The sequence below is a fragment of the Trichechus manatus genome, unplaced genomic scaffold (genome assembly GCF_000243295.1).
Source record: "Trichechus manatus latirostris isolate Lorelei unplaced genomic scaffold, TriManLat1.0 scaffold00001, whole genome shotgun sequence".
Lineage (NCBI taxonomy): Eukaryota > Metazoa > Chordata > Mammalia > Sirenia > Trichechidae > Trichechus > Trichechus manatus.
The window spans coordinates 1868492-1886932 of record NW_004443937.1 but is presented as its reverse complement, the minus strand read 5'-3'; the positions used below and the strand labels follow the sequence as shown (position 1 = coordinate 1886932).

The 18441-nt window shown below is 38.8% G+C and overlaps 1 protein-coding gene across 1 annotated transcript in view; it reads right to left on the bottom strand.

Annotated features, from left to right (window-relative positions):
• The window catches only part of LOC101340595 (contactin-4), a 580334-nt gene that overhangs the window by 228039 nt on the left and 333854 nt on the right, over positions 1 to 18441 (bottom strand). The window contains exon 5 of the mRNA XM_004368276.1: positions 12870 to 13067. Coding sequence (XP_004368333.1) covers positions 12870 to 13067 — 198 coding nt within the window. The remainder of the gene's footprint in view (positions 1 to 12869; positions 13068 to 18441) is intronic.

Here is an 18441-nt window from a genome sequence, read left to right as displayed (position 1 = left end):
CTGTATATGAAGATTGCTGTAGTATTAAAGTTATAAAAAATGAAGGAAATAATTTTCTTCAATTATAATATGAACTTTTTTTGGAACACTGTAAACTGTTCGATTTAATTTGGTTACGTCTGGCACAGGCTAGATTTATATTTGATAATTTCTTTCATTTTAACTATTTTGGCCTTTATTTTCTGCATTAAGTTTAAAAAGCTGTTGCTTTTTTTATTTTTTAAGAAACAAAAGGTCTTTTAAAACAGGAGTATATTTTCAAATGATTCATTGGACCACCTGTACACTTTTGAATTTAATTGCTCTACAGCTGCTCTGGTGATTTACGGAATGATTAGGCTAAAAGAGTGAGGCCACTGGTGGATTGCTCCAGAACATTTTTTCCACCTTCAAACTCTTTAAAAAGGTGAAAAGATACAAAGGCCTACCCATGTCCACACAGCCAAGGTAAAGGAAAAGTAGGCAGCACATATAATATAGTCTGGGTCAACCAGGATATATAATCTTAAGCAAAACTTTGTGCTGCATGAAATGATTTGCCTGTGCCAGATATAACCATGTAACTCTTGTTTTCAATTCTAAACAGCACCTACACCTACATAAGTTAAAAAAAAAATTTTTAATTCATTAAAATGCATCCTCAGTGTTTTCTATTTTTTGGAGTAGGAGAGCCAGTACAATAATAGTGAAGGTTCAGCACTTGAAATTCCATACACCAAAGTCCTCAGAAGTCAGTGGCTTAGCTCTATTTGTATCCCAGTAAATTAATTCAATAAATGTTCACTTAGCACTGATCATAAGCAGTGCACTGTACCTAGCAATGAGGGCAAAAGGAGGGTAACACAGACTTGATCCTTACCTTCATGATATTTATAGGCCTTACTTTCTTTTCAGTGCATTAAGAGTAATGTGGCTTATTTACGCAATGACTGTTTATTGTGTAATTGAAAGAGCTGATTTCCTGAGACAGACACAGCTAGAAACTCCTAGGTAGTTTTCTAAACCAGTGGGTCTCAAACCTTAAGTCCCCTGGAGAGCTTGAGTTTCTAATTAAGTAGGTCTGAGGTACAGCCCCAAAATTTGCATTTCTAACAAGTTCCAAGGTGATGTTGATGCTGTGGGTCCTGGGAATACACTTGGAGAACCACTTTCCTAAGCACGAGGTGTTAAGCCAAAACAAACAGTCCCACCTAACATTAGTTGATATCTCCTATGTGCGAGTCACTGGTAGAGTACTTCTAATGCATTCCCACCAGGGACAATGCCCATCAAAAGTCTGTACTCTGTAGATGAACTTGTGGCAATGGTTGTCTGCTTTAAAACCTGTCAGTTATTAAGGTTGATGCGATGTCTGTAAGCACACAGAATTCAACAAAATAACTGGCAATTTACAGAATATGAAAGAGAAATCAGCCACACACAGTGCTTGTTTAAATACAATTTGCAGAGCGCTGTGTTGGCAGGCGGAGGCCAGTTTGTAGAGTTGCATGCCATAAGATTTTGCCAACACCTGCCTTAGCTGGAATCTGTGCTTGCTAAATGAATCCACAGAAGGGACTTTTACCAACCTCTACTGAGTGGGATTTTCTACTGAAAAAAATCTTGCAGACATATGAAAAGTTCCCACCTTGACTTTCTTGAGAAACAAGTCATATGGTGTGTATTCCATCAACCTTAATATATTTGGAAATATCTGACTAGTCACACAAATTCCCTTCACTGAATTTACCATACTGACCTTTTAAAAAGGCCTGTTTTGCCTTAGGTAGAAGGAGACATGGTGGAGCCTGGCTGACTATCCAGGGGTCTCTTCTATCACTACCCACTCTCCGATAGCTGGATTTCCATTATGTTTAAGGCAACAGGTGTCCAAACAAAACTCCACACTGCCGGAGAGAACATCTCAAAAAGTTCCTGCACGTTATTTATCATCTCTTATGCCTGGGGTTTTAGGGTGTCCTCAGAAACCTGTGCAAGGTGAAGATAGGCCTCATAATTTGACTTCAATCAAAACTGCATATCCTTTATTTATTTATTTATTTATTTTTCTCAATAATTAAAATGTAGAGATAACCTGAGTTATCCCAGAACACTGTCCCATATAAAGGTAAAGTGACCATATACCCCTGCTTCCCTGGGACAGTCCTGGTTTACCCAGCTTTCCTGAAATAATTAATAATTCCCCCTTTCACTCTCAAAACTGTCCAGTTTGGGCAATAAATTGTAAGGTCATCTCCTCTTAGAGAAAGGAAAGCCAGATTTTACCTTCCTTTGAGTATGGATGTGTTCCACTAAAATTTTATTTACAAAAACAGGTTCTTGGCTAGATTTGGCCCACTAGCCATAGTTGGCTAACCCATGGTTAGAGGAAATGGAAAAGATATAAGAGTTTGAGAAAATCAATAGAACAAAAAGACAAACTGCTAGAACTAATAGATTTTGGGAAGCTTGCAGGATACTTAACCACTTACAAGAATAACAGCATTTCTGTACACGAGTAATAACCAATTAGAAGATGTAATTAAAAATATCATTTACAATAGCAATAAAAAATACAGAAAATCTAGGAAACAACACTTCTATGGAGAAAAATGTTAAACTTGATTTGCAAAAATAGGCCACAGGTCAGATTTGGTTGGGGTGGTGGGTTGGACAAATACTGTACCCTCTACCTGGAATTCTTCTCCTAGGTCTTAGATTGTCTAACTCCTCATGGAAGTTTGAGGTGCTTCCCAAGAACAGGCCAGGTTCCCTCACTCCCAAGCCGTGACTATATGTATAATCTCATTGCACCCTTCACTTCTCCTTGGTAGCTTTTATTACAATTGAAATATAAATAAACCTGTTTTATTCTCCACTCTCCCCTAATATGGCCCCACTCCTACCCCAGATTGTAATTAGGCTCCACAGCCAGACTATAATCCATGTTAGAGACTTTTGTATCCCTCGTAACAAGTACAGTGCTTGGCATACAACATGTGCTCGATAAATATTTGTTGGTTAAACGATGAATGCCCCAAGTCATCTCTAAATCTAAAGTGAACACCTCTATTTCTGACTTTCATTCTAAATCCCTCTGTCTGTAAAAATGTCCTTTGGAACTCAACTGAATAATTCCAATAAAGTACAAAACTTTAGAGCCTTCACTGATTTTGAGTTCTCTGAGACTATAGGGTTCCCAGGGGCTCAGATCATGTCTTTTTATTTCACCATGTACCACACACAACAAGCACTTAACAGATGCTTCCTAACTGACTAGCCAAAAGGCCATCCAAGACTTCTGGTCCCCCGTGGACCAGGGATGGAAATGACTGTGCTTTGAGACCTAAAGCTGACTGCCAATTTCCTAAGCTTGTCAAACCTTCAAAATATCTGAAGCTGTTAAGACTCTATAAAACCAGATTAGCAATGGCAGTTTAGCAAAATATCTCACATCCTTTAGTCATTTAGATGTTCTCCTCAGAAAACATGTTTTACACCCACAGATCCTCAACTGTGATGTTGTTAAAGAATTAAAGACCAGACATGATGGCTTGACAAAACCACACAAAAGTTGCAATTAGAAGTGAGAGTAAAATAGAGCAAAGTATTTGGGTATAAATTCTAGATCTTATGTAATATAAAATCATACCTAAGTGGAGGGCATATCTACCTGTTACCAGGCAGAAGTTTCATCCTTTTCAGTCTAAATGGTAGGTCATCAATAAAAGGTTGTAGATCAAGTCCACAATCAAAATGAAATCCTCTTAAGGACTGGGTTTTTGGTCTGACCACGAGATTAATTAAGTGGGCTGCAAATAAAGCTAATCTCTTCTTGAAGACAAATAATCATCGTTAATGCCCATTTTGAGGATCTAGTCCAGTCTGGGGCAATTAGGGAAGTTTATTATGAAAAGATGGTAGTATCATAATGTTGTTGTTGTTAGGTGCCGTGGAGTTGGTTCCGACTCATAGCAACACTATGCATAACAGAGTGAAACACTGCCCGGTCCTGTGCCATCCTCACAATTGCTGCTGTGCTTGAGCCCACTGTTGCAGCTACTATGTCAATCCATCTCGCTGAAGGTATTCCTCTTTTTCGCTGACCCTCTGCTTTACCAAGCCTGATGTCCTTCTCCAGGGACTGATCCTTCCTGACAACATGTCCAAAGTATGTGAGACACAGTCTCGCTATCCTTGCTTCCAAGGAGCATTCTGGTTGTACTTCTTTCAAGACAGATTTGTTCATTCTTCTGGCAGTCCATGGTGTATTCAGTATTCTTCACCAATACCACAATTCAAAGGCATCAATTCTCCTTTGGTCTTCCTTATTCATTGTCCAGCTTTCGCATGCATATGAGGCGACTGCAAACATCATGGCTTGAGTCAGGCACACCTTAGTCCTCAAGGTGACATCTTTGCTTTTTAACACTTTAAAGAGATCTCTTGCAGCCAATTTGCCCAATGCAATGCGTCTTTCGATTTCTTGACTGCTGTATCATAATGGAGGCTACATTATATTGCATTGATAATAGTCCAGAGTAACTAGCTCTCTCTTTTCCCTTTTTGAGGTTCTTTTGGTCTTAAATGTGAAACTTTGAGGGAGATGTAGTCTTCTGAGCTACTAAGAGGTGCAATAGTCACAGAGGTGAAGGCTCATAAAATGGGTCCCTGTGGCCTGAAGAGTGAATGCACCTATTAGGTTTGGTGGGCCAGGACAGGTTCAACTAGGATTGGGTGTTAGTGCCAGGGAGAAATCCAAAGAACAGTACCTGTCGAGTAGTTTGTGGTGTTATCTGGCCTGTGTAAACATTGTGATTAAGTAAGCTAGAGAGCTGTGACTGGAACCCTATGCTACAGCTAGACCCAACCTTAGATATAACTTATTTTAAGTCCCTCAGTTTTATAGACAAGAAAACCAGGAGGAAGGAAATGGCATGATTTGTCTCAGGTGAGTTGGTGGTAGATCTGGGACTACACCCGAGATTTCCAGGACTTTTTTTCCTCTTGACTTTCAGCCCCGTGCCCTTTTACTGTGTTCTTGGGGAGGCCACAGCAAATAAGACCAAGCTGGTTGGCAGCAGTCAGGGACATTCTCAATCTATGTTCGGCACACCTACTTCTGTTCTACCTCAGTCTGCTCTGAGATTGCAGGAAGCTGAGGATCTCACCTGGTCTTTTTTCAGTAGGTTAAAGTGGGATTTAAGGTGAGAATGTTAAACGCACCAATGCTGACCTTGTTCAGTGTTTTCACAGTTAAATAACATAAGACTGCAGAAAAATGGGTGAGGGCCTAGATAAATATGGTCAATTATTTTGGTTTTGGTTATACTTGAGAACATAAATATAAATTTTAAATATTTTAAGTATATAAACCAAAAAAACAAACCCATTGCCGTTGAATCAATTCCAACTCATAGTGACCCTATAGGACAGAGTAGAAGTGCCACCTAGGGTTTCCAAGGGGTGGCTGGTGGATTCAAACTGCCAGCCTTTTGGTTAGCGGCCGAATGCTTAACCACTGCACCATCAGGGCTCCTTTAAGTATATACTGCAGTATAATTAACATTCAGAAATATGCTACAGTTTACAATTCAACCTCCAAAGACAATAGATAGTATGTATAAAAATAACTAAATAGACACATATCCTACATATATATGCTTATAAATATAGCTAAACAGGGTGGAGGGGGAGGGAGGAAAAGGAGGGTGGGAGAGAGACAGGCAGAGAGAGAGAAAGGAGGGGACCGGAAAAGAAAGAAGGGAAGGGAGAGAATTGGAAACTCTAAGATAGGAAAAATCCTTTGTTACTTATTCCTTTGTATATTTTCTATGTAGAGTTCTAATCAACAATAATATTCTGGAATATTTAACAGCCAGTGTGCAAAGCGCCAGTCCATCAGACAGACACTGGTTGTTAACTGTTAAAAACTGGTCTTGGTTCCAACAAGCAAAACAAAGAACAGTCAAACCAATCCCCAGCCAGTCTCATGAAAATAAATTATAGGAAAAGGGCTAAATAATAATTTTTCATGCTCAATTATATAACTGTGTGTGTAATGTACATTAACAGCCTCACAGGTATTATGTTACCTTCCCAAGACTGTCCTACTCTCTGTTAATTCTTTAGTCAGTTTAGAAGGAGTCAGGGGCAGTGGCTATAGCCCTTATGATTACCATCTAAGCCTATTTTTCTTTAGTAGTGTAAGCTGTATGTCTATTGCCTTTGTTTATGGAATTTAAAGGTCAATTCTTTGACAGAACTGTGGAGGCACATAATAGAACAAGCTCATCATAATTAATAACCAGCAATTGGTCTATTATTGATCAACGCACTACTTCAGTACCTGTGGTAATAATAATTATGATATACCTCTCCAATTATTACCTTTTTCTTTCACGGTACCTAAGCAAGAAGTGCACTTTCCCACTTAACAAGTTATATTATTGTTTCAGAGGAGATTAAAAAATATCTAGATAAATAAATATAAACTATGATATAAAATTCCCTCACTTTGTCTAACAACTCTCAATTTTATACTCCCTAGAGGTGAAAATAAAATAGCATAATGGTATTTGGGAGAATTCCCAAAATAAAATTTTCCAAAAAGTTAAAAACAAGAAAGAAAAATAACAAATACGTGAATCTAGAGTCTCAAACAGCCTTTTCTGGAGCTCAGTTAGCTGGCATGGTGATTGGGGATCGAGATTCTGTCCCTGAAGCTGTCTCACCTTACTCTGGCCCTCAGTTCCCTTCTTTCCCGAAAACCAAGGCTATACATTGAGGGATCCCTAAGTGCCCTCCAGTCGCAATAATCTGTGGATAACCCCTTTAACATTCTTCTAAAAATTTGCAAGATCTATAATTACAAAAAAATGAGAAAATGCAGAGAAGCTGAAAGAAAAAAAGGTGAAATGAACCCCAAATTTTACCACTCAGAGTTAAACACGGTTAGCACTTTGGAGAATATTATTTCAGCTTTGTACTTTATTAGAGGAGCCTGGTGGCACAGTGGTTAAAGCGCTTAGCTGCTAAACAAAAGTTCTGTGGTTTGAACCCACCAGCTGCTCCGTGGGAGAAAGATGTGGCAGTCTGCTTCCATAAAGATTTACAGCCTTGGAAACCCTACGGGGCAGTTCTACTCTGTCCTACAGGGTCACTGTGAATCCGAATCAACATGACAGCAGTAGGTTTTGGGTTTTGGTTTACTTCATTATCCACATATATCTTCAAAAACAAGGATAATACTATCTATAAACTGTTGTTGTTAGTTGCCATTGAGTCAGTTGTGACTCACGGTAACTCCATTTGTGCAAGGTAGAACTGGCTCCATAGGGTTTTCAAGGTTGTGATCTTTTAGAAGCAGATTGCCAGGCCTTTCTTTTGAGGCATCTCTGGGTGAGTTCGAACCACCAACCTTCAGCTAGCAGTCGAGCGCTTACCCATTTGCACCACCCAGGGATTCCTGTTGATACACTACTGTGATCAATTTTTAAAAATATAATTTGTTGAGTATAGCTTAGGTAAAGAAGTGAACAACTTTCCATTTCTACTTTATCACTGTTCTAAGCACTTTATACGTTATTTATCACACAAAATAACCCTGTGAAGGAAGTACTGTTATCTTCATTCTGATGAGAAAATGGAAGCACAATGAGATTAAACTGTGTCCAAAGTTACCTAGCTAGGAAGTGGCAGAGTTAGATTCTACCCAGAGTCTGGTTCCACAGTCTTCACGCTAACCTCTGCCCACCTTGCCTGACATGTGAGCCATGGCTGAGATGTGGAAGGAGTGAGCCCATGAAGAGTTGGGGAAAAGAGAACGGCAAGTGCCGAGGTCTTGCAGAACTGCAGCGTGCTGGGGGCGAGTGGTAAACACGGCCAGCAGGGTCGGCATGGGACACTTCACATCTGACTCCTGTGAGCGCCCGAGCCAAGGGTCACAGTTTACTTTTTATGACTCACTATTAGTGAAAACAGTGAATCATATTCCAGATCTGCTTCACTTGGACTCCAAAGAAACAACCTGAATATTGGAACCATCTAGTTCTTTAAGCTACGTCCACACATAGCAAAGGAAATCACCAGCCGTGACAGTCGGTTCAATTTCGGATACAAACTCTTCTGCCTCTAATCTCTGAGGCAGAAGGATGTTGTGAAATGTTGAGTGGACCTCAATTATCCAAATGTACAATTTCTACACTCACTTAGCACTTATCAGTCTAATATATGGTCACCAAATACTAGACCTTATAGAGCTATAATTTCACTGGTTTTTACTCTCATGGAATAGACTTTAACAAGGATGTCATCCTTATTTTGCAATCCCATCTTGATTTATTGTTCCCCTTTTCTTTCACCTCCAGACAAAAGCTAATTAAATAGCCTATTTTGTACTTAGTAATAGAGTGAGTATCCATTTTATGTACTCCAACTTAAATGGGAAAGACATATTTATGAAATTCTACCATGCAACCCTCATGGAAATTAAGAATGAAAAGGCATTAATTGCTGAAAAATGACATCCTTAGTCTACTAATTTTGTGATAAAATATTCTAATAAAAATCATTTGTCATCTCTATGAAGAAACACTAGACAAGTCAAGATAAATCTAAAAGCCAAGAAAAAGGCATAGTTGTTGCCAACTTGAGGTGTAATATGACGATTCTGGAGTCAGTCTGCCTGTTCCTGAATTTTTGTTCTTTCTTTCTGAAGCAGCAGTTCTGTGTGATGTCTGTCCTTGGCTGTATCAAAGTCATTAAAGTCAATATTTCATGATGCCTGTGATGTGACACACCTAAACGGATAACACCGTGAACAGACATTTCAGCATACGTGCGTTTTGGGCAGGGGCCAAAAGAGCTGTATTTTTAAATGGTTATTTGCGAAGTGCCACTGCAGCATATGTTTTGAAAAAAGTTTCTTCATCTTAGGCCTGGAGAGATAACACTGCTAAGGTTTGACAAAGCAGGTACCTTACCTACTTTTTTCTTCACATGGATAGGATTTGTCAGTTCTATTAAATATAATTCAGCTTAACCCAACACACTAACTTAACATTTACCATGAGGCCAGCACTATGCTAGGCCGTAGGACAAAGCTGGAGAAAAACATACATGATATTTGCTTGATCACAATAGTAGTGGGGTGGGCAGTTAAGCTGAAAATAAGTATGATATAAATGGATAAGTATTATGAAAGAGATTTGGACAAACAAGCACAACACAAATAATTCCTCCTACTTCTAAGGGAGAAATCATGCTTTTGGACCTATAAGTGATGTTTAAAATAATATTCTCGATTTTCCCCTGCAAACCTGTTAGCAAAACCATTTCAGTAAACAGCATTCTCATACACCCAGTAGCTTATGCCAGAAATCTATGTGTCATCCTTAATTTTCTCTTCCAACACCTCCCACATCAGCACGTCCTGGCAGCTTTACCTGTAAACTATCCCCTGAATCCATCCACACCCACTCCTCACTTACCAGCATGGTTAAGTTCCAAACACCAGGTCGTTATTTGAAAATTGACATTATGTGAAAATATTTGTTCGCATCACTGTGATATTTTTTTCTGTTTTCAGACCATCCGTCGATTTTTTTTATTTAGAAAATATGGTCATAAAAATAATAACAGCTAAGATTTTCTGATGTGCTCATCACTGTGACGAGTCCAGTTATGGATTATTCCTCTGCGGAGAAGGAGGCTTGGAGGAGACAAAGCTGGATAAAGCCGGGCTATCTGACTTGAGGCCCACAGTTTAACCACTTCACTTTTCTCCTGTGCTGGGTCAGACCTTCAATCAAGGAGCTGCCGCCAGGGCTCCACTCCCATCCATGCAAGCCCCGAGTTCAGGATCCCAAAGCCTGCCCTGCCCTCCGGGCCTGGCGAGTCATCGAGGCTGGGGGCTTCCTGCCGGGGTGCTGGGAGTCTGGCCTCAAAACCGGCCCCACCGAGGCAGAGGCTTCAGGCCCAGTTCTGTTCACTTTGGGAGGTCATTAAACTCGCAGGCATTTCTCCCAAACACCCTCTCGGATGCCACTTTCTTCCCTCCCTTCTCACCCCACAGCAATTTTGAGCTACAGAGCCTCCGGTCACACAGTAGCTGGGAAGCCTGAACAGGCGCCTTTTGGCTAGGTGTTGCCTGCATGTCCCCCGCGGAGGCCTTAGCCGCGGAGGAAGCCATCCCTGCAGAGCAATTGGACGAGGCGCCCTCACCGCCCAGAAGGCGGGAGCAGAAGTCACTGAGCAGCCTGCCCAGCTTCCTGGAGGCCGCCTGAGACCCTCCTCAAGGGAGGGGAGGCTCTGCAGCCATTGCCACCAGCACGCCACCTCGTTAATGTGCAAAATAGACAGTAGATTTTTTACTATTGTCGTAAATGTGAAATGTCAGATCACGGAGATAGTCTATAAGTGAGGAGTAAGTGTACTTTCTTCTTCTCCTCTGCTACTTCCTAGTTCAAGCTGCCATTGTTTCTCAACTGCATTGCTGCAATAGTCTTCTACTTGAACTTCATTCTTGCTTTTTAAAATTCCATTTTCCACACAGTAGGCAAGCGATATTTTTTAAAAAAACATAAATCACTCTTACGCATAAAATCCTCTAATGGCTTCTCATTGCACTTGAAATAAAACTCAGTGTTTTCTCCATGACCTGGCCCTCAATTCCCCTCCAACCTCCATGCAAACCTCTCTCCACCCTACACACTATGCTCCAACCAGGCTCACATGCTTTTTGTTCCTTGAATACACCAAGTGTTTTCAGGTCTCCAAGCCTTTCCATGAGATGTTAACTCAGTCTGGAATGCTCTTCCCTCTGATCTTCACAGGACTGACTGCTTATCATTCAGGTCTCAGCTCATATGTTTCAACCTCAGAAAAGCTTTCCATGACAACCTTATCTAAAGTAGACCTTGCCCCACCCCCACAGGGTCTCTATCTCATCATATTGGTTTAGTTATTTATGACTGTGAAATTTTCTGTTTATGATTGTTTTGCTTGCTTGTTTATATCTGTGTCCCCAAGAAGACTATAAGTGCCTAAGATATGGGCCTTAATGTTATTGTTTGCCAGCACCCAGAATAGTGGCTGACACATAGCAAGTGCTAAGTTAATATTTTTTTTAATGAATTAATAAATGAATGATGAAAATCTAAATTAGTTGCCAAAAAATTCAACAATATCGTCTGTGTTACAAGGTGCTCAGATTCTTTCTGCAGAGCTGGTTTACCTGTAAGTATCCTGTTCCGGGACGATCATGTTCAGAGCCCCACGTGGGTATCAAGTTCGTTGGTAGTACAAGGGGAAAAAGTAACAAACTTGGAGACCTTAAACCTGAGTTCCAGTCCTGAATTTGCCACATTTTTCTTGTATTAACTCAGGTTAAGAGGTGGTGTAGTATATGAAAAGAAGCATAGTGAGGGGTTAAGAGATCAGGCTCTGGAGTCAATAAGACCTGGGTGCTGGCTGTGAATTCTGGAGCCATTAATTATTAATTAATGATATGACTTTGGGGTTTGTTATTTAATGTCTGAGCTCCAGTTCTTTCATCTGCAAAATGTAAAAGAGGACATTCCTCATATAATTGCTTGAGGTTCAAATGACAGAGTCCATGTAAAGTTCTGAGCACAGTGCCTAGAGCATAGTAAGTACTCAATAAATGTTTGTTATTAATATTCTAGGCTGACGGTTTGCTCACCTGTATGATAGTCTAGTAAGTCATGTTCATAATAGAAGGATTAAACATGTAATAGATGGGAAAGGGATCTGAAAAGAGTAGAAACCTAACCATGTAAACTACGACTGCTTAAATTATTACATCAGCAATTACTCATGGGCTTAGTTGTGTCTTTATTTCCATTCATTCCTTCAACAAATGTTCAGTGATAATCTTCCATGTACCAGCTACTATACTAGGTGCCGAGCTACAGCAACAATCAAGGCACTACATGTGCCTTTAAAAGGGTAAATTTCTCATAAAGGAGACAGTTGAGTACACCGGTAGTTATGGTCCAGAATAAAGAGTTCTTAGCGTTATTGTAATGAATGTTAGTGGAGTTTATAGAGAAGGTACAGTATGATACAGTATGGTGAGGAGTGGAGGGCCAGTCAGAGATGGCTTCCTGAAGAAGGCAAGTTTCTCCGAAGAAACTGGAAGGACCAGTATTAGTTAGCCAAAGAAAGGCAGGGACCAAGAGAAGGAAGAACTTTTCAAGAGGAGGGAATGGTGTGTATAAAGACTTATGGTAGGGAAAGGCATGGCGTTTTGAGAGGTTGGCATACATTAAGACTGTCTTTAAAAACACATGGTGATTTACCATACATTGTCAAATCATCTAGGTAATTAAGGTTGAAATGCATACATAGTCTTGAGATGTTCTTACAAAAGTGTGAGAAATTAAAATCTCTGTCTCAAATGAGCCTTATATACCTGCATTTCACTGGGGTGAGAACTCTGTCTTCAGTATTATAAATCCAGAGGTTATTTGGATAATTTAAAACTTCTCTCTGGACACCGAATACTAAATTAGATAGAATTGATTAATGAGCTAATTGCTTAACCTTCCACTTCATTCTGCTAATGTACACAGTTTAAGTGGGAAAGTAATAAGAAATAGATTCCTTTGTTATTTATATTCACCTACATCCACATTCCATTCCTGTTGAGATTAGAAATTACATTTCTAATTAGTTTTCCAAAATGGATACATGGGTTTATTTCTTATACAAGTAAAGAAAATATGGGTACCTAATGTAGAAAACATTAAACCCCTTCTAAATTTAACCTAGACAATCAAGCTTTGTGTGCCAATTACATAACATCTTTTGACACTCATCCTGTAATCACAAAAAACAGAATTAACAAAATCACTTAGAATACTCACCATCATTTCTCAATATTAGAGGTGTGGGTGGTCCTAGAACCTTGTGGTTGGTCACAGTATTGGTAACCACACAGGTATAATTCCCAACATCTGATTTTTCTACTTTGGCAATATACAGATTTCCAGTCTCTTGAGAAACGAAGCGGCGATTATCCTGATAGGAAGGGTATTCATTGAAGATCCAGGCATAACTCAGCTCTGGAAATAAAAGGAATCATTATTATGAATAGGACTTTTCACACTGAAGTCTACTGTATTCATGAAAGACATGGTCAAGTTAGAAATTCATAGTGGTGTCCAATGATCTTTTTATAGTCTGCTATATATAAACAGGAAGAAATCTGCAGTCTCTTCAAAATTTTTACCAGTCTTTCCATCATCGGTCGATATATTAGGTTTTATTTCTAGAGAACTTGATTAAGAGAGTTTTTAAATCAAGGGAAGAAGCATTTACAGTTTGCTAAGCATGTGCCATCAAATGACATATTGCACTGGGCAAATCTTTACAGTTTGAAAGTTTTCAAAAGCAAAGATGTCACTCTGATGACTAATGTGTGCCTCACTCAAGCCATGGTCTTTTTAACGGCCTCATATGGATGCGAAAGCTGGACAATAAAAAAGGAAGACAGAAGACAAATTGATGAATTTGAATTGTGGTGTTGTCAAAGAACACTGAACATACTGTGGACTGCCAGAAGAACGAACAAATCAGTACTGAAAGAAATACAATCAAAATGGTCCTCAGAAGCAAGCACGGCAAGACTTTGACTTACTTACTTTGGGCATATCATCAAGCAAGACCAATTGTTAGAAAAGGACATCATGTTTGGTAAAGTAGAGGGTTAGCGAAAACGAGGGAAGCTGTCAGTGAGATGGACTGACACAACAGTTACAACAATGGACCCAAACACAACAACGATCACGAAGATGGCACAGGACTGGGCAACGTTCCGTTCTGTTATACACAAGGTCTCTGTGAGTCGGAGCCCACTGGACAGCAACTTACAACAACAACAAAGCATGTGCTAATACTCAAATTACAGATGCAGGGAGTTATGAGGTTGAGACAGTAATGCTGGAAGCCACTCTGGAAACTATTTTGATCATTTCTTTCATTTTATGATAGTAATCATTATAATGCATCATACTTGCATAGCACTTCACAGTTTCCAATACATTCTATAGTTTATCATTTTTTAACTGAGAAACTTTGGCACAAAGAAACAAAGAATCTAACCCAAACTCTTAGCCCTGGTTGGAGACAGAGTAATTCCCCAGTCTCAATCCAGTCTTCTGGCAATGCCTCCTTCTGTCAACTCAAACTCTTTCTTCTTCCTTGTGAGGCTGAATTCCTTTTCTATTATTTTAGTGAGACAGTGTTTTATTATTGTAGCAAACACTTGCTTAATACACACTGACTGACTGGCTGACTTATTCCACAAATGTAAATCTATACTTTAAAAAATTAGCTTAAGAATTATTATATCCATGGGGGAATGAATATGAAATAGTGGTCAAAGAGCAACATTTTCACAAATACTTGTTCATCCCAGAATGCCAGTGGATGAGTGTAATAATCAGTCATACCTGAAAGTACTCCTTTGAAAATTCTCATTTTTCTCAAGAACTAGATAAGTGTTTTGTGAATGAGCACATGGGCCCATACTTTCAATTTTAGAGAAGTCTAAATGACAGCAAGCTTAAATAATTTCGTGCAGTGAACTACTGTGTTCCAAGGAAATTAAACTCCAGGCATCCAACGAGTCATCTGTTTAAAGTATACTTTCCAGATTTGTCCAAAGCTGAAGAAGCAATATACTTGCCATTGGCAGTCATTAGCCAACACGTCCATTTTATCTTCAGAAGTTACTCTGTGATGCGGTAGGAGCAGGTCAATTATAGGCAAAGGGAGTCCCTCTGATTTTAGAACTATTTGGCTAGGTTATTGTATAAATGATTGGAGTGTCCTTGGAAAATGGCAGAAAGATCACTTCAGTTTTGAATCAAGAAAAAAGGCATTTTTGTTGTTTAATACTTCAATGAGTCCCAATTGTAATTGACTTCAACAACTGAATGTGCAACAGGAAATATATCCTGCCTTAATATTCCACTGTTTGCATACAAAGGAAGGGTCATGTAGGCTGCTTTCCCTTTATCACTGGATTATAACATTTCCACATGCACTATTTTAGATGCATATAATAACGTTTATATGAGACTAGCTAATTATTTTATTTACACTTGTGCATGTAATTATAAGTAACCCCATGCTGATGTCAAGAGGATACTCAGTGTAAATAAGCAAATGGTTTCAACAAGCCAGTTACTTCTTACAGAAACTAAAATCTGGGGGAAGAAAAGCCCCTACAACAAGTAATGAAGTACAATCAGATAATGGAAGCCCATATTTAACAATTGCCAAGCACACAATCTACTACTTTGTTACTCAGTCTGGTATGTGAGTTTCAGGCAAATCGAGCAATCTGTCAGCATCTCAATCTTCTCATATGAACGATGAGACAACACTGCCTATCCCCTTATTAGCTATGAGAGAGTTTTAAGTATAAATCAGCATCTCCAAAGCCACCAGGTAGAAGTTAGAAAGTAATTTACCAGCACAATATTAATCAACCTACACCTCTACAAGGAGATCTGTAATCAAATAAATGAAACTATATATTTTTTTCCTTGTAGACATTTTTCAAAACAGTTGTTCCCTTTACCTAACGGTTGCAAAGCTCTCTGAGTTCTGGGAGAGGAGGCTGGTTTAGGAACAAGAAAGTCATACAGACCATAGATAGTCAGAAAAAAAGTCATCTGCTTATTATTTTTTTCCTAATTGGAGGAAAAAACTCTAAAGACTGAAATTCAGATGTGTGTTATATAAGAGAAACCATTTAAACTCTTTCACTTTCAACATCTTAATCCATAAAATGAGGACAACAATACATATGATGCAGATATGTAGTGAGGATTTGTGTGTGTGAAGGCACTCTGAAATCTATAAAGGCTATACAGATGTTAGTTATTAATGGTATTTCATTTCACCAGATTAATCATTTTAAAAGGTAAAAAAAACATCAATTGGCATGCTGTTTTATCTCTTTAAAATAACTTAGTTACTTGGTTTCACTGCTCTTGTGACTGAAGTGACTTAGTGCTTTAGTGAGAGATGCAAACAACCTTAAGAGTGCAATACAGCTTTTCCAAATTGTGTTCCTTGGAATATTGATTCCCTGTTAAGAGACGCTCTCTATCTCTACTTCACCCAAATTTAAAAGGGGTTAACATGATAAAATGACTTTGAGAAGCACTCGGCTAAAAAAAGTTAGACAGATTTTTAAATTTTTCCTTTTAGGACTTGTGAGAGATTTTAACATGCTCATTTCCCTGAAATTGCTTAGAGTGTATTTAAACTAATTTGATCATGGACTACCTCACCCTACTCTCACTTTTTTCCTAAAGCATGTACTAATAGCTAACAAAATTTACTTTGGGAAAACCTGAGCTAATGCAAGTGACTTCAATTCACACAATAGTAAATTAGTATAAAGATTACTAATTGTATATGACTTTGTTTGGTGGAAACTCATTAAGTCACATTAAATAAAATTTAACAGAAAACAACAAAGAGTTAAGTTAAAGTTGTCATAAGTTTCCCACGTTGTGATATAAACCTGTGACAATTCTCCATGCCATGGATAAAGGAACAACCCATTGCCAAGAAGAGTCTCACACTAACTCTGCTGAATTGAACTGAATCATAACATCAGTTCAACAGTTGACATTTGTAACTACTGTTGGGCCCTAAAGTACAAAGGTCAGCCAGAAAGTCTCAGCTGGTGCACTGGTGATGTCATGCGGTGCAAAATGCTGAACCTCCGCATAAAAAAGTAGATCTCTAACATTCTTCTTCACAGCAAATATCACCACCTGGTATGTTGAATACTTGTTTATCTGTCCAGAACAATCAGAAAGGAGCGTGAAGAATATAATGTATATAATAAGAATATAAGAATTATATAAGAATATAATGCAGCATAAGAGCAGGCATAAATAGTGTAATAAAGCTGGTAAAAGGAGCTCTGGTGGCATGATGGTTGGGTGCTCGGCTGCTAACTGAAAGGTTGGTGGTTCAAACCCACCCAGTGGCTCTGTGGGAGAAAGACCTGTGAAGATTACAGCCTAGAAAATCCTATGGGGGTAGTTCTACTCTGTTACGTGGGGTCACTATGAGTTGAAATCTACCTGATGGCACCTAACAACCAGAGCAAAGCTAGAAAGTACCTAAAACACTATTTATTCTATTTCTTCATTTTAAAAGTAAGAAAATTCTGAGGTCTAGAAAAAGTAAGGTTGGAGAGCCAAAAAGTGGCCAAGTAGGTGGTAACTTGGTCCTTATAGCTATATCCTCATTCTAGTGCACCTTCTGGAAATAATAAGTGCTCTTGACATCTAGAAGAGCTAGTACTGTTATATCACTCAATAGACAATACGGTTTGCCCCTAAGACCCAAAATCTATTTTTATCAGAGCAAAACGTTAATCCATTGGGCTACATGGAATACTATCAACACTCTGAAAAATAAAGCCAAATAAATAAAACAGAATAAATTCTCAAGTGCTGTGGCAACCAGCAAAATTGTATCCCACTCAGTTTGATTTCTTTAGGGAATTCAATGAAATATTTATACTTACTCAAACTTGACAGATTTCTTTTGATAAAGTTTTCACACATTAATTGCTCTGGAACTGACAGGCAGTGCCTGTCCCATTGGCAATTTGTAACAACTGAGTAAACAGATACTTGGAATGTAGTATTGAATAGATTGTGAAGCTGCTGATGCTCAACTGAAAAACACTGAAACTAGTTGTAATGTGATGCCCAGTAAAGCCCAAGAACATAGTGATAGTTTCCCAACTTCTTGTAGCATCCAAATCTGTTGGAAATTACTTCAAAAACTTCACTCTCTCAATGGATTCCTTTCCCTATATCTTTTAGCCAACAGGAAACAATGTTTAGTTGTTATTTTAAAAAGAAGGTACCAATCAAGCAATTTTCAAATTCAGGTACTGTTAAACGTTCCAAGTCAAGCCACAAAGTTTCGCTGACTTCACAGTAACCTCAGGCATTTTCCCAGGGTTGTCTTTCAGAGCAGCACCAAATTTATGCCAGGTGTTCTGGGTAAAGGCAGACTTCTCTCAAGAGATGAGACAGCCACAGACTTTGGAATGTGCTAATTGAGATATGAGAGCCTGATTTATATCAGTTTGGCAGTTAAAAGTTTGGCTTCTGACTCAGTCAGCTGAAGCCAAACCAATTATAGACAATATTCCAAAGTAAAATCAATGAATTATCTTTCCTCACTTTTATAATCCCTCACCTAAAATTGAAGACTTTTCACTTAACCATTGTTTACTCAGAACTTCTTTATTAAAGTTTCTTTCACTACCCTTAAAACTCCTTCCTGAGGCAGGGCCAAGATGGCAGAGTTGTCAGACGCTTCCGGTGGACCCTCTTACGACAAAGACCAGAAGAAACAAGTCAATCAATTATATATAACAATGTAGGA